The 23,990-nt window shown below is 36.5% G+C and overlaps 1 protein-coding gene and 1 long non-coding RNA gene across 11 annotated transcripts in view; one reads left to right on the plus strand and one right to left on the minus strand.

The window, feature by feature from the left end:
* LOC136876380 (ionotropic receptor 75a) overlaps positions 1-23,990 on the plus strand; it is a 370,517-nt gene that overhangs the window by 146,373 nt on the left and 200,154 nt on the right. For 8 of the 9 annotated variants that reach the window (XR_010860583.2, XR_010860582.2, XR_010860584.2 and 5 more), the window contains 2 exons: positions 765-948; positions 19,479-19,590. Coding sequence is in view for 6 of the 9 variants with exons in the window: in XM_067150278.2 (XP_067006379.2) it covers positions 765-948; positions 19,479-19,590 (296 nt within the window). In the remaining 3 variants the exon portion in view is untranslated. The remainder of the gene's footprint in view (positions 1-764; positions 949-19,478; positions 19,591-23,990) is intronic. The other variant, XM_067150283.2, reaches the window with a different exon arrangement.
* The window catches only part of LOC136876381 (uncharacterized), a 131,106-nt gene that overhangs the window by 59,299 nt on the left and 47,817 nt on the right, over positions 1-23,990 (minus strand). The window lies entirely within an intron of this gene.

Here is a 23,990-nt window from a genome sequence, read left to right on the forward strand (position 1 = left end):
TATGGTTCCAGTGTATGGAACCCTCACCAGGATTACTTGATTCAAGACCTGGAAGAAATCTGAAAAAAGCAGCTTGATTTGTTCTGGGTGATTTCTGACAAAAGAGTAGCATTACAAAAATGTTGCAAAGTTTGGGCTGGGAAGACTTGAGAGAAAGAAGATGCTGCTCGTCTAAGTGGTACGTTCTGAGCTGTCCGTGGAGATATGGCGTGGAATGACATTAGTAGATGAATAATTTTGAGTAGTGTCTTTGAAAGAAAGAAAGATCACAATATGAAGATAAAGTTGGAATTCAAGAGGACAAATTGGGGCAAATATTTGTTTATAGGAAGGGGAGTTAGAGATTTGAACAACTTACCAAGGGAGATGTTCAATTAATATCCAATTTCTTTGAAATCAAGGAAAGTCTAGGAGAGCAACTGATAGGGAATCTGCCACCTGGACGACTGTCCTAAATGCAGATCAGTATTGATTGATTGATTGATTGATTGATTGATTGATTGATTGATTGACATATTAAACCTTGTAATCAATATTTGAAGTCATTAATAGGGCATTGACTCTGAAGAGTATTTGCAATATCCTTAAGTGGTCAACTGATGTGATGGGGTGTTTACTTAGTCAAATGTATCTTTCTGTCTGTTCTGAATGGATGACAGCTGTCCTCTGTCAAGCTGCTCTCAGTGTATCAGATTAATTTAGCTTATCATTTAAATAGAACACTCTCTATTATTGACTATCTGACAGTATGTTTGCATTGGCAGGCCCAGTCTGTACTACAAAGTACAGTCTGTTCGAGCAGCTCGGAACATCTATATCCTCCCTTTCTCATCAGATGTGTGGGTATCTCTGGTCTCCCTACTATTGGCCATCACAGTCGCACTTACATTCATTCTTGGAAGTGAAACTCGGCTACCCAGTGGAATAAAGGAACAGTTAAACAAACAGGTAAAAACTTGTATGAGAATAAATTTCTCGTTTGTTTTATACATGTATTCATTCTAAGTCATTACTGTGGATATGCAGTTTTTTAGAAATACATAAATACTTATTTTTAAATACTGTCAGCAATATTTTGTCTTCGCGGTAGACTCATATGTACAGTATGAAATTATTATTATGAAATGTGCTTATGTTGCTTTTGTTATTTGTTGATTTTTTCCCTACATTAACATTTTCACGTAGTATCTTGAATCATTTCACAAAGAAAATGAAACATACGCATCTGGATGTACCGTAAAGTGGGGTAACTTCGGTCATACAGGGTAACTTCAGCCACTGACTTATTTTCTCCTGCCTCCTATACTGAAAAAGATGAACCACTTGCAACAACTAAAATGCACATACAATAGAATGCTCTATCAACAATCGATAATCCAAAGAACATTGGCGGGCCCATTGTCGAGTCAAATTATTATTATTTTTTTTGCAGCCCCGACTATTGTCTTGTCTGGTAACAGCACAAAACAAACTTTTCTCTAGCCCCAGCATTCAATTCTTCATTCCAGTGGTTTATGGGGTCAAAATGTAAGTATATCTGGTAACTGATGAGCACAATTTGATGCATTTTATTCAAATAGGTTTTTCAGGGAATAGTTTTGTGGTAAAAGTTGTCCTCTTCTGAGGTAACTTCGGCCATACCAAGAGCATTCAGAAAAACATTACACGGCTGTGAGTAAGTAATTCCAGTCCTGTTTACTTCAAGAACGCTTTAGAAGAGATTAATAAAGGCACAATAACAATAAATGGGGAAGTTTATCCCGACAGGGAGGGGAAAGACGGTTCCCATTTTCAAAGACAAATAGATGGATATCAGTTGACATGGACGATACACATTTAAGAACTTGATTGACAGCTGTAGGGAGCTCTGTTACCATATTGTGGTGTAGCGTGTGATATTACAGAGCCGCAGGCGTGCGATAAACAATAGTATCAACTGAAGTGCACGGCAGTAATGGTAAATGTACATACGATAGTGATATAATATAGTATAGAGCTTAAGCAAAAAGTTCGTAGAAAAAGGAGGCTCGGATAATAATAATAATAATAATAATAATAATAATAATTAAACCATGGAAACGCGCAGTAAGAAGGAGTAGGCCAAGAAATGAAAGAATATGAGAACAAGAGAAAAAACCAAAGATTAACAATATGGATAAAATATATTTAACAATGAAACATTTTACAACAAGATAAATAAATGAAGAGAAATTTTCATAAGTAGTGAAATATATATATGTATAACCTGAGAAAGTAAGAAAAATGTGCCACATTTACAAATAGTAATATCAGAAATGTATCAAAGAAAAGCCTTATGACCAAATACAAGTGTACAATGAAGAATGTAGAAGCTGAATAAGAAAAAGAGGAGCAAAACCTGAAAGAAAAGAGGTACAAAAGGAAGGGAAAAGGGAAGTGGGAAAAGGATCAAAAACGGAGAAAGGATTTTCTTCACTGGGTATTACTATGTTGCGGGAACAGAATTTATGATATTAATAATACAAAATAGCATACGTCTTAGGAGGCAACTGAAGTGATTACAAATTTTTGCATTGTCCGTAGCGCAGTTCATGATTAAAAAGGTGTTGTAGAAGTGAAGTCTTGCATATGAGATTTGAAAATACGAAATTTAAGTCGGCGGAAGAAAAGTTCAGCAGTGGCAGATGGCCCATATGAAAAATTAATGTCCAAATAATGATAAATCTTGCTCACCAAATTGCTTGAAGATTAACAGTCCAGATGGAAGTGACACAGTACAAAGTAGCACAGTTATTTTGGTGCTCCACCACTCCAAGACGAAGGCAGATTCCCATTGTGGCGCAGCGGAGTGGGAATATATAGTGGTATAGAAAGATCTAGAAAAGTAAGGAGGCTAAAGGCCAGCAAGTTCTAGAAATGTATTTATCATGTTTCCAATAGGAAAGCACCAGCACACACACGATGCAGCAGGCGAAGCATAGAGAGGATGACGTCAGAGTCACGTGATGAATGGAGCAGCCAAAGCACAGGTGAGCGGAGTATTTGAATGCGTGGAGCAGCGGCGACATGTTCGGCGAAAAAGCAGCATGCAAGGTAGGGAATATACGTAATGTAAGTGGAGATCGTAACATATTCCCCATGTGCCGGCGAAAGCGGAGCGTCGAGATGATGCAGAGACGATAGCGTAGCGGTCTTCACAAGGGGCGCCAACTTGGAAGAGCAAAGATTGTGCACTAGAAGGAGAAAGCAGACTGGCGAGAAAAGGTGTACCCAAATGAAGAAAAAATAAGGGAGTGGGGGGGGGGGAAGAAAGGAGATGGACTGGTCCAAAAAGAGGAAAAGGGAATAAGAAGGAGGAAAGGGATTCATAAAATAGAGCGGTGATGTATAAACGATACATAAGTAGTACAATATAAAGTATACAATATAAAAAATATGTATGTGGCACAGAAAAACATTATATAAGTATAGTTAAGAATACATAGGTTTCCAAAATAAATTCCATGAGGCAAAGTAAGAAAGAGAAAAGAAAATTATTTAGCCTCTCATGGGGAGTCGGGGTCGAAACAGAGTGATGGAGTCCAGAATCTGATGAGCAAGAGATATATTAGAAAAAGGTCGGAAACCCAAGGACCCAAAAAGAAAAGGAAACATTAAAATAACCGAACAGTGCTAGGACCAAAGAACAAGCCCCAAAAGAAAGGGGTGGTTGAAAGGAAACAATCACTCCGGGAAGAAAATCTTTCCCTAGAAAAAGAGGAGGGGGAAAGGAGGGAAAGAGAGAGAAAAAAATTAGTTATCAGAAGTAGGAGCATGGAATTTTTTTAGCTGAGAAATATGAACACGTTTGACATCAATGGAATCAGAAGTGGACTGTAAAAGGGCATTAGCAGGAGTAGGCAGGGAAATTATGCGAAATGGGCCTATCCACCGAAAAGCTAATTTAGCAGAAAACTGATCACTGGTGGAACTTTGGGGGTGATTACATAGAAGAACCATGTCACCAAGTTTAAAGGTAGAAGGTCGATGACGGGAGTCATGTGTTTCCTTGGAAAGTAGTTGAGCAGCATGAAGATGAGAAAGAGCTTTGGTCCAAAGAGATGGAATAGATTTAGAATCATCAGAATCTAAAAGGGTGTGAAGATCCCAAGCAAGTGATAAGGGAGTATGAAGATCACGGCCCAAAAACAGTTTAGCAGGGGTTTGTTGGGTAGAATAATTTATGCTTGAATTGAAAGCAAGGACTAAAGCAGAAAGATTTAGATCCCAATCCTTATGGTAGGAGTTATGAAAAATAGAGAGAGCGATTTTAAGGTTTCGGTGACAGCGTTCGACGTTGTTAGCCTGGGGATAATATGGAGAGGTATTTATCTTCTTAATTCCCAGTTGGAAACACATTTGAAAGAAAGCTTTGGAAGTAAAAATAGAAACATTGTCAGAAACTAAATTAGAAGGCAAACCAGTAAGGGGAAATATGATGTTGGAGAGAAGATTAATAATAATGGAAGAAGAAATTTTGCGTAAAGGGTGAAGTACCAAATACTTACAAAAACCATCCAGTAAGGTAAAAATATAGGTGTTACCACATGATGAACGAACAAGAGGTCCAACCAGGTCAATAAAAAAAGTTTGAGCTGGAGAGGTGGGAGGAAGAGCAGAATGTAGGCCGGCAGATCTAAAATTTAGAGGTTTAGCTAACTGACAAGGTTGGCAAGTAGACACATACTGATGATACGCATGTTAGGCCAGAAATAAAGAGAAGCAATGCGAGCATAAGTTTTGGCAAATCCAAAATGCCCTCCCACAGGAGAAGAATGATAATAAGAAAGTATCATGGGTTGAAGGATAGAAGGGACAACAACTCTGGCAGAAGATTTAAGGGTAGGTTTAAAAAGAAGTAGACCTTTGGAAAACACAAAGGGACCACGAAAGGAAGGGTCAGAAAGCAAAAACTTTCGTCTGAATGCAAAATTCATACTGAAGTTGATGGGATTGGCAAGACTGAAAAGATAATGGGAAATCAATCAATGAACAAATTAAATTATCCAAAGGCGGTGAATCAGAGGTGGGGAGCGACTGGAAAGTGGTAGGAGAAGGAGAAGAGTCAGAGGATGAAGGATCAAATAGACGAGATAGAGCATCTGCAACACAATTCTGGGTACTAGAGATGAATTTAATGGAAAATTTAAAGTGGGAAAGACGGAGCAACCAGCAGCCAGTTTTGCCAATTTTAGGAGCATTAGAGAGAAGCCATGAAAGGGCTTGATTATTGGTTTTGACAATAAATTCTTTATGATCGAGGTACTCAGAAAAATGTTCAAGGGTAATCACTAAAGCCGAGGCTTCTCGTTCATAGATGGAATAGTTACGTTCAGTGGGCGAAAGTAGTTTACTTAAATAAGCAATATGCAGAGGAGTACCCTCAACAACTTGATTAAGAACTCCAGAAATAGCATAATCAGAGGCGTCAGTGTGAACTTTGAAGGGTAAAGAGAAATCAGGGAACTGCAAAATGGGGGCTTTGATAAGAAGAGATTTAGGAGTAGAAAAAGCATGTTGTTGAGTAGGAGTCCAAAGAAATTTAACAGTCTTATGTTTGAGATAATGCAATGGTTCAGCAATATGGGAGAAGTTGGGAATAAAACGATTGTAAAAAGAAACCATGCCAAGAAACGTACGCAGTTTTTAATGTTTTTAGGAGGAGAGAGTTGAGTAATAGCAGCAATACGATCAGGATCAACAGAAACACCTTGGGAGGAAATGATGTGACCTAAAAATTTAACAGAAGTTTGGGCAAGAGAAAGTTTACAATAGAGTAAATTAATGTATTATTTGGGTCCACCTTTTCAATACAAAATGTAAATAGTTTAAATTACATAACTGATTAGGGACTAGTTTCGACCTAGTAATAGGTCATCATTAGCCTAAAGCAAAATTAAATCACAAATAACAAAGAAATTAAACAATGTAAAGACACGTACGGTGTCGTAAAAGTACATACCATGTGAGATATTGTGCAGCACTATGTTAAAAAATAACTCTCTGAAAGAGATTCATAATAAGTCCAGTGCATATTTAAAAGATGTTATAGATAGGAATCCTTGAGTTGCTGGAATATGCTGGCTCCTTTAAGATGCAGGTATCCAATTGAAGAACCACTGAGCCAAAGTTACGTCGTTTATTTATGAATGAAGTCCAGTGCGCCATATAGCATTAAAAAGTCCAGTGCACACTAAAAAGATGTTGTAGAAAAGAATTCTTGAGTTGCTGGATAAGGAGATTAGAATATGCTGGCTTCTTTAAGATAATGGTATCCAATTGAAGAACCACTGAGCTGAAGTCACGTCGTTTATTTACGATTAAAGACCAGTGCGCCGTATAGCATTAAAAAGTTGATAGGGATGGAAATTTTTCAGTTGTTGGTCAAGGAATTCAACATATGCTGGCTTTTTAAATTTGCTGCTGTATATTCGAAGAACAACTGAGATGAAGTTACGTCATTTTTTAAGATATTCATAGACGTAAAAACACATGGATGCTGGAAAGGTTCTTCAGTTTTTTGGAACTTGAAGGAAGATAATTGTTGCGCGTGGAGGCTTAAGAATCTAGAGATGCGCTACATTATATTAAAAAATAGAGATCCATAAAAAGGTCCCGTACGCCGTATAAAAGTAACAAGTTGTAAAAGTAATACGTAAGTTGGTGGTCATGGAAATCGAAAAAGGTTGGTTTTCAAGCGATGCTGCTGTTCATTCAGAGATCAATTGAAATTACAGTACCGTAACATTGTCTTCTCAAGATGTTTATAAACTTAAAATTAATGTCGATGCGAAGTAAGATGCTGGAAGAAAGCTCTTCTGTTTCTAGAATCTTGAAGGACGATGGATGTTACGTGAGGAGGATTAACATATATGGAGTTAAATAAAGGTGGATAGAAATTCGCAGTTCATAAATGACAGCAAGGAAAGAAAGAAAGAAAGAAAGAAAGAAAATTGGACAGGTGGAAGAAAATATTTAAATAAAATATGTCATAAGGGAATTTACGCATGTTGTAATAAGCTGAAGAGAGAAATGGGGTAGGTGAGGTTCAAAGGAAATCTTGAGGAGGTGAAGGGAGAAAAAGAACGGAAGGAGAAGAAAAGGGGGAGGGGGAGAGGATATTAAGGTGGGGCTGAGGGATGTGGGAATATGGAAGATTGTTTAAGAAAAGTACTATAAATAGAATGAAAAATCGGACCTTTAAAATTAGATTTTGATTGTCTGAAAAGCTGAATGAGCAGGTCAAAAAGAATGTTCGATTTTTTGGAAATGCCATTAAGATTGAAGTTTGGATTAAAATATTGGTCTAGATTTATAAAGCAATTCTCTGTTATGTTAAAGAGGGGTCCTTTATTCATAATTTTGAGAATTACCATATCATGTTTAATGTCTGTAAATTTATGATTATAATCATTCATGTGTTGACCAACTGCAGAAAATTTATTGTGTTTTAGGGCATTGACATGTTCCAAGTATCATATTTTAAAGCTTCTTCCTGTTTGTCCAATATAAGAAAAATTGCAGCTGTTGCATTTTACCCTATATACACTGGATTTTGAAAAACAATCGGTTCTATTAACAGATGATGAGTTGTGTAAGACATTAGCATTATTATTGTTGGTTCTGAAGGAGATTTTAACATCATGTTTTTTAAAAATGTTAGTGGCCTTATAAATATCTTTATTGAACGTAAAGGTAGAAAATAAAGAAACTTTTGGTTTTTCTTTTTTTTAGAGTGGTTATAGGACAATGTTTGTATTTTTGATAATACCTTCAATGAAAGAACTATTGTATCCATTGAGTTTAGCAATCATACGGATATTGTTCAATTGTTTTTTAAGATCACTTTTGGTCATTGGGACAGTATAGGCTTGATGAACCATACTATTATAAGCTGCTCTTTTATGGATTTGTGGATGAGAGGAATCTTGATGAATAGTGGAAGATGTTTGGGTAGGCTTTCTGAAGATATTGAATTTTAAGGAATATTGTTGCCTAATGATGGTTAAGTCTAAAAAATTTATTATTTGTTCAGATTCAGATTCGAGCGTGAATTTTATGTGCGGGTCAATATTATTAAGGTTGACAAGAGTGGAAGCAGTGTCTGTTGTGCTTTCATCTAGGATTACTAAAGTATCATCCACATATCTAGCCCAAAAAAGAATATTATTGAAGTTATTATTATTATCAATTTTAGTAGCAAAGCAAAGTCACCTCCATACAGGCCATGAAGGATCTTGGAGGAGTGGAAGGTAAAGGCTTCCACCATTGTTAACCTCGGCACGTGATGGAGTAGAGTGGTTAGCTCTACGCCCGGCCGCCTTTGCCCCCAGGAATTACCTGGTACTCATTTTTTGGTGTAGGCTGAGTGAACCTCAGGGCCATATGCACCTCCGGAAGTGGAAATCTCGTTTCTTAAATTTTACGACTTCCTGACGGGGATTCGAACCCACGTCCTTCCAGGCGAGCCGAGCACCCCTTTATCGCCTCGGCCAGGCAGCCCCTCCTCATCAATTTTAGTATGTTCTAAAAAATCCAAGTAGATATCAGCTAAGATGCCCAAAGCCGGCGATCCCATGGCCAAACCCTCCTGCTGATAGATAATACCGTTGAAAGTGAAATAGTTATTATTTAAAACCAATTTCAGGATAGACATAAAATCTTGTATTTCCAAAGCACTTAGGTCGCTGTATTTACTTCAATTGTTTTCAATGATAGGATATAATTTAGAGGTTTGAATACTAGGATACATATTAACAACGTCGAACGAGTGAAGGGAATGGTTAGGTTGGATAAGAAATTTATTAAGATTCTCGATCAACTCTGTAGTATTTTAATAGATTTTTTTAGATAAAAAATGATAATATCTTCTTAGAAACTTTTGAATGAATTGAGAAGCATTGTAAAGATGACTTGGTCTATAATTGATGATCGGGAGGATAGGGACGCCGGGTTTGTGTATCTTAGGAAGGGCTTTAGCAGTCGGAAAGCTTGGATTCATGCTAATAAATTTAGTTTTTTCTTCTTCAGTTAAAAGGAATGAAGTATTTTTAAGAGTTTGTTTAAGTAGGCGTTGGATTTTTTGGGTGGGGTCTTTTTTAACAACAGTGAACAAACTGTCAGAGAAGAAATCTTTAGTCTTATCAATATATTCGTTTCTGTCCATTATAACGGTGGTATTGCCCTTGTCAGCCTTAGTGACAATAATATTATTATCAGAAATCTTCTTTTTAAGAGCGCGTAATCGCTTTTGATCAATGATTGATTCTTTATTGCCGATAGGGATGTTGGGGTTCATACTTGAGTTAAGAATGTCGTTAATTTTACGTTTAACTTCGAACCTAACTTCATCCTGTTCTTCAAGGGGTAATTTACTGATGGCTAGTTCAGATTCTAAGATCATAGTAGTAGAGGTGTCAAGCATATTAAGATTAGGCCAATTGTGATTGGGACCTTTGGCTAAAATTGAATTTTCGTCATCATTCAGAGGAACATTAGATAAATTAATAATCGGTGGATGAAATTGAATTGTTGTGCTAGAGGAATTTCTATTATTAATAGCAAGGTTGTTATTAGATTTAGAACCTTTCTTAGCTAATATGTTGAAAAGTCTATTATAAATTACAGATTGAAATAAATTCCATTGAACACTTGAAAGTAAATTTGCAGCTACGAGGTGAGTTTCATATAATCTGTGATTTAAAGATTTTTTCTTGTATAGGAATTTAATTTCTTCTCTTAGTCAAATTTTGTTCGTTTTAATTTGGGTCTTAGCAGTATGAGGTGAAGGTCGAAATCTTTTCAAGTTGCCTTTGAGAAAATTAGGTGTCAAATTATACTTAATACATTGTTTAAGAAACTCGTTATCCTTGCCTAATTTGGCTATTTTAACTTTTAAACCTAAGTATAAATAGGCTTTATGTTTTGCCTGGTTGGCTAAGTAATTAAATGAAATAAGTACCTATTTATTTGATTATTGTTTGGTTGAATGAGCTATACCAAATGAATGGAGAGTTGCTATAGTAGCCCCTGTGTATAAAGGAAAGGGTGATTGACATAATGCTGAAAGTTACAGGCCAGTAAGTTTGACGTGAGTTGCATGTAAGATTTTGGAGGCATTCTTTCTCATTATATTAGACATGATACAGATTTTGATTGATTCCCTAGACCATTTGTATTGGTATTATATTAGAAATGTTTGCAAAATTAATAACTGGTTTGATAGAAGGCAGTTCAGGTTTAGAAAAGGTTATTCCACTGAAGCTCAACTTGAAGGATTCCAGCAAGATATAGCAGATATCCTGGCTTCAGGAGGTCAAATAGACTGTATCGCAATTGACCTTTCTAAGGCATTTGATAGGGTAGATCATGGGAGACTACTGGCAAAAAATTAGTGCAATTGTATTAGACAAAAGAGTGACTGAATGGGTGGCTATATTTCTAAAAAATAGAACTCAGAGAATTAGAGTAGGCGAATCTTTATCCGACCCTGTAATAATTAAGAGGAGAATTCCTTAAGGCAGTACTATTGGACCTTTATGTTTTCTTATACACGGGAAGAAGTGGAATCAGAGGTAAGGCTTTTTGCAGATGATTTTATTCTGTATAGAGTAATAAATAACTTACAATATTGTGAGCAACTGCAACATGACCTTAATAATGTTGTGAGATGGACAGTACACAATGGTATGATGATAAACAGGGTTAAAAGTCAGGTTGTGAGTTTCACAAATAGGAAAAGTCCTCTGAGTTTTAATTACTACGTTGATGGGGTGAAAGTTCCTTTTGGGGATGATTGTAAGTATCTAGGTGTTAATACAAGGAAAGAGCTTCATTGGGGTAATCACATAAATGGGATTGTAAATAAATGGTACAGATCTCTGCACATGGTTATGAGGGTGTTTAGGGGTTGTAGTAAGGATGTAAAGGAGAGGGCATATAAGTCTCTGGTAAGACCCCAACTAGAGTATGGTTCCAGTGTATGGACCCTCACCAGGATTACTTGATTGAAGAACTGGAAAAAATCCAAAGAAGAGCAGCTCGATTTCTTCTGGGTGATTTCCAACAAAAGAGTAGCATTACAAAAATGTTGCAAAGTTTGGGCTGGGAAGAACTGGGAGAAAGAAGTCAATTCATAAAATGTTTATTGTCCTAAAGGGACATTACAAGACAAATGTTAATTGGTACATGTTTCGCTCGCTGTATCAAGCATCTTCAGCCACCTTTTATACGATTGTCTCAAGGTTATGTCGTTCATTAAGTCCTATTTACAATAAAATTGCTTATTAAAAACGTTTTACACAATAAAATGTTGTCACACTTAAAGAGTAAACAAGAAAAATTGACAATTAAAATGTCTCATTAATGGACTAGACATACATAATATTGATAAAATGTCGTCCCTACTAAAACAAAGTAAACAAGAGAATTTGACAATTAAAATGTATCATTAATGGACTGGAAGTTAATAACAAAATATTGATGTCCAAGTCATAGTAAATATGCCAATTAAATTGGAAGATTTGGCTAATTCTCATTTGATTATTTATTTTTCAAACACTGTTAGTGTATTTATCGAAGTTTCAATGCTCATATGAAATATAGAGATCTACGCCATTATTAAGGGATGGTTCATTGGATGTTTATACTCTGTTGTAGGCATCATACCTATAGTCATCACAATCTTCAACTGATTTGAGTCAGCCTGTATTTACTGGTCAGTTTGTTATTAAGCTTGGTTTAAAGGGACGTCAAAATTATTACATAGACGTGATGTGTTGTATACTGCAACATTAAGGATGAATGTGTCTGTAACAAAAGATTATAATGATTGTATTATTTTGTAAATGTTATTATGAGTACATTGAAGCTGGAATATAACTTACCCCTTTGTTTCACGATTTTTTGTTTAGATGCAATTGTTGCAGTACTAAGACTATTAGTCGTCGTGTTTTTACTTCTAGTGTTATATGAATGAGGCGGGTGTGGTGGAAGGCGAGTAGGTGGAGAAGGAGAAAAGAATATGGGCGGAGGATTGAGCATTGGCGTAATGTGAGGAGGGCAAGTAGGGGGTGCTGGGGAAGAAATTGTGGTGGTAGTTATATTTGTTGATGTATTGGAAAGTTTACGGTTGAACATTTTTGAAATTTTACTGTTATTTGATTTAAAAGCTTGTAGTAATTTTGGTAATTGTTCTATTAATGGACTTTTTATTTCGATTGCATCATTTAGGTTTCCTTCCTTATTGAAATGCTGATCTAAAAGAATATAAACGTTTTCGTGTTTAGTTATTAACTTTCCTTTCCCAATTCTTTTTTATTACCGTGAGGTCCTTTTCTATTGTGCTAAATTGATGGCCGGTCTCCTTCATGTAGTTAGTCATTGCAGAATACTTATTATGCTTCAATGCGTTAAAATGTTTCATATATCTTATGATAAATCTGCACCCAGTCTGGCAACATTCAAGAAATGACAGTGTGTGCAGATTAATCTATAAATTCCAGATCCTTGTCATTCATCTTTATTTACATTAACTGTATTATGATTAAAAAATATATTTCTATTAGTGTTATTTGTCCAGAATGCTATTTGTAGATCACGTTTTTTCAGGGAGTTTGTAATATGGTGAATCACAGTATTAGTGTAGGTGAAAGCATACTTTGATTTTTTGGTCTTTTCTGGAGTAAGATTAGTGGCCAGTTTAAATTTTACTTTGTTAATGATTCGATTGATTGTCCCTATTTTTAACCATTAATTAATGCTAGTTCTTTTATAAATCTAAGTTAATTGGTGATAAAGGTATATTGAAAGCTCCATATACTAGTCTGAAATGGGAAGCATTTTTTATTTTGATTGGGGTGTGTGTCAGTTTTCTATATATCTGAAAGTCAAATCCAAAATCTGTTACGCCTATATCCAGGAAATTTAATGTACCATTGTTTTCATCCTCTTTGGTGAATTTTATGCAACTATCTACCTTGTTTAGAAATTCTAGGATTTTTGTACTATTATTTTTCTGGTTGTCTATTATCACAAATGTGTCATCTACGTACCTCAACCAAAGGCACAGCCCTTCTATATTCAGTTTAATTTTAGATTCTTCCAAGTTATCCATATAAATGTCGGCTAATATCCCTGAGCTGGGGTTCCCCATAGCGAAGCTTAATTGGTGATAGATCTTGTAATTGAAGGAGAAGTAGTCGTTATTCAATATGAATTTAAGTAGTTTAATGAATTTGTCTATTTCTAATTTACTTAGATTGCTATGTTTGGATAAATTGCACTCAATTATTTTGACAGTTTCACTTTACTGTTTACTATTTTACTATTTTCATACGAACATTGAAACTTCGATAAATTCACAAACAGTGTTTGAAAAATCAAGAATCAAACAAGATTTAGCCAAATCTTCCAATTTAATTGGCATATTTACTATGACTTGGACATCAATATTTTGTTATTAACTTTCAGTCCATTAATGATACATTTTAATTGTCAAATTCTCTTGTTTACTTTTTTTTAGTAGTGACGACATTTTGTCAATATTATGTATGTCTAGTCCATTAATGAGACATTTTAATTGTCAATTTTTCTTGTTTACCCTTTAAGTGTGATAACATTTTGTTGTGTAAAATGTTTTTAATAAGCAACTTTATTGTAAATAGGACTTAATGAATGACTTAACCTTGAGACAATCGTATAAAAACTGGCTGAAGATGCTCGATACAGCTAGCGAAACATGTTCCAATTAACATTTATATTGTAATATCCCTTTAGGCCAATAAACATTTTATGTATTGAATTGGTGTGTATAATAAATACAAGAATTGTAAATACTAATAGTAAGTTCAATAGGGTAAAAACACAAAATTGGTCTTATGCAATAAGTGGTATGTTCCGAGCTGTCAGCAGAGAGATGCCATGGAATGACATTAGTAGACGAATAAGTTTGAGTGGTGTCTTTAAAAGTAGGAAAGATCATGAAGATAAAGTTGGAATTCAAGAGGACAAATTGGGACAAATATTCATTTATCGGAAGAGGAGTTAGCGATTGCCGTCCCCGTGTTATAGGCGTAGCGTGCCTACCTCTCGCCTGGAGGCCCCGGGTTTTATTCCCGGCAAGGTCAGCGATTTTTCTCTTGACCTGAGGGCTGGTTCGAGGTCCACTCAGCCTACGTGATTAGAATTGAGGAGCTATCTGATAGTGAGATGGTGGCCTTGGTCTCGAAAGCCCAGAATAATGGCTGAGAGGATGTGTCGTGCTGACCACATGACCCCTCGTAATCTGCAGACCTTTAGGCTGAGCAGCGGTCGCTGGGCAGGTCAAGGCCTTTTCAAGGGTGTTTAGTGCCGTGGGGTTTGGTTTGGTTGGTTTGGAGTTAGGGATTGGAGTAACTTACCAAGGGAGGTGTTCAATAAATTTCCAATTACTTTGAAACCATTTAAGAAAAGGCTAGGAAAACAACAGATAGGGAATCTGCCACCTGGGCAACTGCCCTAAATGCACATCAGTATTGATTGATTGATTTTGTTTTCAGAAAATCCACTTAAGGGGGTGAAAAGAATTGAAAAAGCAGGTGAATTTTAAAAATGAGTACTGTACTGGTATATGCACAGTATATGTCAAAAACTTAACTTGTTACAGATTTGAAACTTGGCAATTGGAAAGACCTTTAAAAATACACAATTTTGTTTTTTGGAGTAAAAAGAAGTGAAAAAAGAGTTTAATTTTTGTGAGGGTACTTATATCTCAAAAACTGAAGATGTTAGAGATGTAAAAATTGGTATTTAAAATCTCCTTTAAAAATAAACCTGTATTTTTTAGTTTTGGAAAAATCCACTTAGATGGGGCTGGGTGTGAGAGAAGGACTGAAAATTGGGTTGAATTTTTTTTAATGGGGATACTTATATTTCAAAAACTGAAGATGTTACAGACATGGAAATAGATATTTGGAATGTCCTTTAAAAATAAAGAAACATAGATAATTTGTTTTTGGAAAATCCACCTAAGGGGAACTGAAAAAACGGGGTGAATTTTTAAAAATGAGCATATCTACAGTATATCTCAAAAACTGTACTTTTTTGTTTTTGGATAAACCACTTGTGGTGGGGGGTTTGAAAGGACTGAAAAGGGGGTTGAATTCTTTGTATTAGGATACTGATATCTCAAAAACCGAAGATGTTACACACATGAGAAATTGGTATTTGCAGTCTCCTTTAAAAATAAATACATATTTTTTGTTTTTGAAAAATCCACTTAAGGGGGTGAAAGAATTAAAAAATTAGTTGAATTCTTTGTATGAGGATATTTAAATTTCAAAAACTAAAAATGTTGGAAACATGAAAATTGGTATTTGGAATCTCTTTTAAAAATAATCACGTATTCTTTTGTTTCCAGATACCAGTAATCAACTTAAGGAGGGGTGAAAGAATTGAAAAATTAGTTGAATTATTTGTATGAACATACTTACATAAAAAACTAAAGATGTTGCAGACAAGAAACTTGGTATTTAGAAAGTACTTTAAAAATACAGGAACATGCTTTTTATCGGAAAAGGCACTTAACGGGAGCGAAAAGAAGTGAAAGTGAGTTGAATTATTTTTATGAGGATACTTAATGGTATTTGGGATCTCCTTTAAAAATAAAGAAATATTTTTAAAATTTATACTTTTTGACTTGAGAGAAGACTGTTTCTCTTCATGAACAGTTCTAGGTCGCATGGTCATCTTTTCCCTGAAAGGCAATTCCACAAACGTGGTTAACAAAGAGTTTCTGGGGTAAATGAAACTCAATTTTTTGGTGAGTTTTTATACTTTAGGGATTTTTCAGATAACGATTACTTTGATCAAATTATGACATCCAAGCGAGCGAAGCCGCGGGTAACTGCTAGTTGATAAATATATATATGAAAACACAAAGGTGCAATAATATTGCCTTGAGGAATTACCCTCTTAATTATTACAGGGTCAGATAAAGCTTTGCCTACTCTAATTCTCTGAGATCTATTTTCTAGAAATATAGCAGCCCATTCAGTCACTTTTTTGTCTAGTCCAATTGCACTCATTTTTGCCAGTAATCTCCCATGACCCATCCTATCAAATACCTTAGACAGGTCAATCGCGATGCAGTCCATTTGACCCTGAATCCAAGATATCTGATATATCTTGCTGGAATCCTACAAGCTGAGCTTCAGCTTTCTTCTGTAACATCCTCATTCAAAAGCCACTGAACTTCTTGTTCAATGAATTTGGCATCAGTTGCTGTGTGGCATTGGGACTAGATAGCAATTGGCTGCATCCTGGAGGTTTATTTTGGAAAAGTCAAACAGGTTCAATCATAGCTACTGTTAATCTGCAGATACTGAGAGATTCTCTATGACCCCCAAATTTAATCTCTAAAGATGAATGGTGGCCAAGGATATCATGTCCTAAAATGACATCAGAACAGAGGTCCATCCAAATGTTAAATTCAACATCTTTCTAAATATGGTCTTCAATTTTTATTTCTACAGAGCAACCACCTTTCACTAAAGAGATAAGTGATATTCAAGCTATGGTGACAGTAGGACCACTGGCAGAAATAGGTACTTTGAGATTTCGGACCAGCTTCTAAACCTGTACTGTTCTTCTTTAAGTTGTGGTTCAATAATGGCCCTTAATCATCGTTCAATAATTTTCTCCATCAATTTAAGTCCATGTGATAGAAGAGTGATTCCTCTGTGGTTGCCACATCTTTGCCTGCTTCCTTTCTTGAAGAGGGGAATAATGATGCCTTTTTTTTCTGTTCAGTCTTCTGGGATATTCCCTTCTTTCCAGATGGTGTTCAGCACTCTGTATAACCACTGAAGTCCACGAATCCCAGCAGCTTTGATCATGCGTGTACTCAACTCATGTATGCCTCGTGATTTGCCCTTGCTCATACTCTTCAGCACATTTTCCACTTCTGACCAAGACAGTGGTGTGTCACACACTTCAGACTTTTCTAATATTTCTGGCTTTTATTGTCCTTTCTGCTTTAGGTCCTTTCCATTATAGAGTGTCCTAAATGATTCCTCATCTCTTTTTACATGTCCTTCCTCTTCTATGTGATAGTTCCATCTTCTTTCTCTAGAGCATTTATTGGAATAAATGGGTTCCTTTTATTTTTTTTCACAACCCTATATAGTAGCTTCTATCTGGCTCCATGGCTAAATGTTAGCATGCTGTCTTTGGACACAGGGGTCCCAGGTTCGATTCACAGCAGGGTCGGGAATTTTAACCATAATTGGTTAATTTTGCTGGCACAAGGCTGGGTGTATATGTTGTCTTCATCATTATTCCATCCTCATCATGAAGCAAAAGTCGCCTATCGGCGTCAAATCAAAAGACTTGCACCTGGCGAGCTGAACATGTCCTTGGACACTCTCGGCACTAAAAGCCATATGCCATTTCATTTTTAGAGTAGCTTCTTTTTGCTTTTACAGTCTTCTTTCAATTTTTCAGTAAACTCTGTCCAACATTTCTCTTTTTCCATCTTAATTGTTCTCTTTGCTTTCAGTTTCAGTTCTTTGTATTTTTGATCTAATTCTTTATGCCTGTAATGTTCTTTTCTACACCCTTCTGGTTCTCCTTGTCCTTCTCTTTTCTTGCCATATTTCATTCTCTTATAGCACTCCAGACACCATCATTCCACCATGGGTTTCCTTCTCTTCCACTATTGCGCTAGTCAACATTGTCAATTGCAATACCCACAAGAACTTTCTTAATTTTTTTTCCATTCTTCTCCATTTCATGCATCTTTTGTGGGTAACTGGCCTTGAATTTTCTGTTGATATTCTTCCTGTTTGCCGACCCCATGGTGTAGGGGTAGCGTGCCTGCCTCTTACCCGGAGGCCCCGGGTTCAATTCCTGGCCAGGACAGGGATTTTTACCTGGACATGAGGGCTGGTTCAAGGTCGACTCAGCCTACGTGATTAGAATTGAGGAGCTATCTGATGGTGAGATGGCGGCCCCGGTCCCGAAAGCCAAGAATAACGGCCGAGAGGAATTGTTGTGCTGACTACATGACACCTTGCAATCTGCAGGCCTTTGGGCTGAGCAGTAGTCGCTTGGTAGGCCAAGGCCCTTCAAGGGCTATAGTGCCATGGGGTTTGGTTTAGTTTGGTTCTTCCTGTTTCTCTGTTTTTTCCAATTCCCAAACTTTTATTTTGAGTATGGGTCTTGTTTTGACCTTTTCTATTGAACAGTTTCTCAGAGTCGCAGCAAGTAGCCTGTGATCACTGTTCAAAGTTTCTCCTGGGAAAACCTTCAGATTGGTGATCTTTATCAAGTATAACATAATCAAGCAATGATCTCTGTTCTCCATACCAACTATATCTTGTGATTTTATGGCTAAGCTGTTTATTGCAACAGGTGTTCTTAATGATTACATTGTTTCTGTTTTCAAAGATGCCAAGGTGTCATAATTTGGTCCCACAGGAATTCTTTCACGTGCCAGAAAATCTACTGTGTGTCTGTGGATCCTCACAAACAGTGGACCACCTACTATTTGAATGTGCTGCATTTGAAAGAAGAAGGCATGGCTTAAACTCTCATTTAAATTATTGCAACATTGCATTATCAAAACCCCTGTATCATTTGTTTAAGAAGCCATGTTGTTACAAATATTTTATTAACTTCATCCACTTCATTTTCCACCGATTAGATTCATGAATTCATTTTCATTGTAAAAGTGAATATGTATATTAACGGTAACTATAACCCTAGTATACTATGTAAAATAGGGTTCCAAACTGCTTTGGATACTCAATAATAATAATAATAATAATAATAATAATAATAATAATAATAATAATAATAAATCTACTGACACAAGGCTGACATATTTGAGCACCTTCAAATACCACCGAACTGAGCCAGGATGGAACCTGCAGAGTTGGGGACAGAAGGCCAGCGGCTCAACCATCTGAGCCACTTAGCGTGGCGAACTAGATTTTTGTTCTGTACAGTACTTGATTTTTCTTTGGCTACTGTATGTGCTCAGTATGACCTAATATAAGTTGAAAATTTATTTTAAAGGTAAGACACATTGGAAAAACAATGTCAAGCTATTCATTCTTCCATTTGCAACATTCTAATCGCTATTGCAACCACACACACCTGAGGAGTGAACTCAAATGTAGCCAAAGCAATGAGTGGCTTGAAAAATGTTATGAAGCTGCAGATAACATTGAACCACGTGTGCAGATAATCTTTGTTAAGTGAACTCTTGAACAAGTGTTGTTACAACCTCTGATAGCTATGTGTACAAAATGTCTGTTTGGCAGTGCAATGGGATTATTGGGATGCTTCCTATCAGCCAGTTCATCTTTCTTCCAACCCACTGACAACACTATGTTTCTCCTGTAGTTGCAATTTTAGTGGCTAGCAGTGCATTATTAGATAACAAAGTATTAACTTTTAATTAATTGTGTTTTTAACAGAATAATGTTAAAGCTCTTACCAACTCCTCGAGAGCACTGGACTCTGATCTACAGCCACATTGGGACCTTAGTGAAGTGATGCTTGTAACATTTGGTGCAGTTAGTCAGCAAGGTATGAGCAGTGTTTCTAAATAATCTAATTTTGATAGAATATTACAATACTTGTAGATTTAGTAAAATATTGTCTTACTTCCTTATTTCAATTTTTAATTTGACACAGCTTTGTGAGATCTAAACAGGAACAAGGCACTTGGAATTGATGACATTCCCTCTGAATTACTCACTGTCTTAGGAAAAATCAGCATGGTGGGGTTATTCCATTCAGTGTGTAGTGGTCCTAGGAAAGGTAGATGCTGCATACAGGAAAATCAAGAAAACCTTTGGAGAAAGGAAAAGTAGGTGTATGAATATTAAGAGCTCAGATGAAAAACCACTTCTAGGGAAAGAAGACAAGGCAGAAAGGTGGCAGGAATATATCCAGCAGTTGTATCAAAGTAAAGACTTAGACAATATGGTTTTGGAACAAAAAGAGGCTGTTGATGCTGATAAAATGAAAGACCAAATTTTGAGGTGAGAATTTGACTGAACTTCAAGAGACCTAAAGAGGAACAAGGCAGCTGGAATTGATGAGATTTCCTCTGAATGATTTACTGCCTTACGTGAAACCAGCATGGCACTGTTATTCCATTTAGTGTGTAAGATGTATGATACAGGAGAAGTGCCATCCGAATTTCAGCAGAATGTTGTTCTACCTATTCCCAAGAAAGCCAGTGCTGACAAGTGTGAAAACTACCGCACTATTAATTTAGTATCTCACGCCTGCAAAATTTTAATATGTATTATTTACAGAAGAATGGAAAGACAAGTTCAAACTGAGTTGGGAGAAGATCACTTTGGCTTCAGAAGAAGTGTTTTTTTTTTTTTTTTGTTTTTTTTTTTTTTAGCTAGTTGCTTTACGTCGCACCGACACAGATAGGTCTTACGGCGACAATGGGACAGGGAAGGGCTAGGAGTGGGAAGGAAGCGGCCGTGGCCTTAATTAAGGTACAGCCCCAGCATTTGCCTGGTGTGAAAATGGGAAACCAAGGAAAACCATCTTCAGGGCTGCCGACAGTGGGGTTCGAACCTACTATCTCCCGAATACTGGATACTGACTGCACTTAAGCGACTGCAGCTATCGAGCTCGGTCAGAAGAAGTGTAGGAACATGTGAAGCAATCCTGACTTTACGTCTGATCTTAGAGGATCGAATTAAGAAGGAAAAGTCCACGTACATGGCATTCATAGATCTAGAAAAGGCATTCAATAATGTTGATTGGACCAAGCTATTTGAGATTCTGAAAGTGATCGGGATCAGATATCAAGAAAGAAGAATTATCTACAATCTGTATAAAAATCAGTCTGCAGTGTTAAGAATTGTGGACTTTGAAAAATAAGTAGCAATCCAGAAATGAGTGAGGCAAGGCTGCAATTTGACCCCTTCCTTTTCAATGTTTATATAGAACAGGCTTTAAAAGAAATCAAAGAGGAAAGGGAATCACATTCCAAGGAGAGGATATTCAAAACCCTGAAATTTGCTGATGATATTGTTATTTTATCTCAGACCTCAGAAGATCTGGAGAAATTGTTGAATGGTATGGAAAAAGTCTTGAGTGAGAAGTACAAGATGAAAATAAATAAGTCCAAAACAAAAGTAATGGAGTGCAGTCAAATGAAGTCGGGTGATGCAGGAAATATTGTATTAGGAAATGAAGTCTTAAAGGAAGTAGACAAATATTGTTACTTGGGCAGTAAAATCACTAATGATTGCAGAAGTAAGGAGGCCATAAAGTGCAGACTGGCACAAGCAAGAAAGGCCTTTCTTAAGAAAATAAATTTGCTCACTTCAAACATTGATGTAGGAATTAGAATGGTGTTTTTGAAGACTTTCGTCTGCAGCGTGGCACTGTATTGAAGTGAAACATAGATGATAACTGGCTCAGAATGAAAGAGAATAGAAGCTTTCAAAATATGGTGTTACAGAAAAATGCTGAAGGTCGAATCACATATGAAGAGATACTGAATCAAAATGATGAGAGGAGATCGATTTGGCTAAATTTGATGAGAAGAAGAGATAGAATGATAGCACACATCTTAAGACACCCAGGACTTGTTCAGTTGGTTTTTGAGGGTAGCATAGGCAGTAAGAACAGTAGAGGTGGACCAAGGTGTGGATATGACAAACAGATTAGAGCAGATGTAGGATGCAGTAGTTACGTAGAAATGAAATGGTTAGCACAGGATACGGTGGCATCGAGAGCTCCATCAAACCAGTCTATGGACTGACAACTCAAACAACAACAATCTCAATCTTCAGAAAATAATTCCTATTAAAACTTCAATTTGCAGCAAATCATGGTCTTTCCCTTTTGTTCACATTTTTCCACATACTGACTTATCATAGTGTATATCTCTAAGTTGCTTTTGTTCTTAGCTTGATGTGTTACATGTAGATATGGGCTACTCTCAATCATCTGTTATGGCATTAACCTGGATCCGCCCAGCATGCCATTTATGGCACGGCACACTACACCATCTTCTTGGACTCTTATTATTGAAACCACACGCACTGTATTGTTTACTCCGGTATTGTCGTGTTCAGGGAAGTCCCACCTAACATCTTATGTGTTTTGTTTTAGTACATCAGGCTTATTGGTATGGTATAGCTATATAAAAGGAAGTCTTGTTAACATGAGTGCCAGTAATGGCTGCACATTTGAAGTGAGTAATTCCTGTTTTACTTCTATAGTTATTTATATGGACCCTGTTGTGCTATATTTTTATATAAGGTGCTTATATGTATGGGGATTAGCTAAGATATGTCTTAGCGATGATTGGTGTCCTTTCATTTGAAGTAGAAGTTTGGTCGTACTTATTGGCACGCTGGGCAGAAGTGCTGTCTTTCTGCCTTGCACAACTCAGTGTATAACTCTTATAGTTCTGATGTTCCTTTCTGTTCATAACATTCTTCTTATCAACCTAGCAATGCATAATAGTGTAGGCTATACGTTATATATTTTAATTTAACCATTTTTAAACACACAGAGTAAAATTTTCATATAAAATTGACACAACAGTTTTCCTGTTGAAATATATCTTTTATGCAGTTATTCATCCTATCTTTTCATGTACTTCACATTTGTCGGTTCATACATTTTTCTAGGAAAATTTCATTAAGTACTCAACTTGTTGGAAAACGATGAACTTCCCAATGTAGAACATGTATTCATCAAGCCTCCAGACACTGGAGTTTTGTTGGCCGAAGACAGCAGGGATGAAGATGGAGGTGACCTCACTGACAATTTAGCTGGTAGCCATCTTTGAGCAAACGCAGAATTAGTGATCCGTGAAACTCCAACTGACTATCAAGACTTTGAAGATATGCCAGTTGAAGTGGATTAAGCTGAGCTGGTACAAGTAAGACCCAGAAAGATACCTCGAATTCCTGCAAAATGGGAAAAGCAAAACACTAGCACACATTCAGGAATATTTTCCAATAGTGACTTCACCGAACTTTGAGAAAAATCATGTGTTGAACTGTTTGAGTCAATTTTTACAGATGACATTTTTGATCACTTAGTTTCTGAATCTAATAAACATGCCAGCTTTCTGATTTTCCCTTTCCCGAATATTACTCGGCAGGAAATGAAAGTTTTCATTGCAATTTTTATATTATCTTGATACAATACCATTCCTTTGAAGAGATCATATTGGGAGGATGTGTGTGATGTGCACCATTCTGTGGTGGCAAGTGCTATGCAGCAAAACAGGTTTCTTGAAATTTGCCATTTCATTCACTGTGCTGATAACACGAACCCAAATTTCAACGACAACATGTGGAAGTTGAAACCTCTGATTGACCTACTACGTGTTCGTTTCATGGAACTTTTGAGCTGAGGAGCACTTGTCATATGGTGAATGTATGGTGTCATATTTTGGGAGGCATTCCTGCAAACAGTTTATAAGAGGAAAACCTATTCATTTTTGTTTCATGGTATGGTGACTAAACACTCATCATGGATATCTTGTAGATTCTGAAGTATACCAAAGAAAAATCCTAACGTGAATGCCCAGTATGAAGCAGAATTTGGGAAGTGCGGAGACCTCCTAGTAACAATGCTGGATAATCTTCAACCAGATCTGAAACATTGCCCTTCAAATTATGCTTCGAGAATCTCTTCACTGGAATGGAATTGTTAATACATCTTGCTGCACGGTGATACGGTGCTGCAGGCACACTTCGAGAAAATCGCATTCATAAGGATTGTAATCTGAAATCTTCATGAAGAAAGAAATATGGGGTACATATGATTACCGAAAGAGCTTAGAGGAAGGTGTTCAGGTTTGCCATTGGGTGGATAATTCAGTAGTAACCGTAGCATCTACATGTTATGGAGTGCATCCTGAAAAACAGGTATCTCGTTATGTGAAAGAAAAAGGACAAGCTAGAGGTGGAAATGTCCGAGAGTCACAG

Source organism: Anabrus simplex, chromosome 6 (assembly GCF_040414725.1).
Source record: "Anabrus simplex isolate iqAnaSimp1 chromosome 6, ASM4041472v1, whole genome shotgun sequence".
NCBI lineage: Eukaryota > Metazoa > Arthropoda > Insecta > Orthoptera > Tettigoniidae > Anabrus > Anabrus simplex.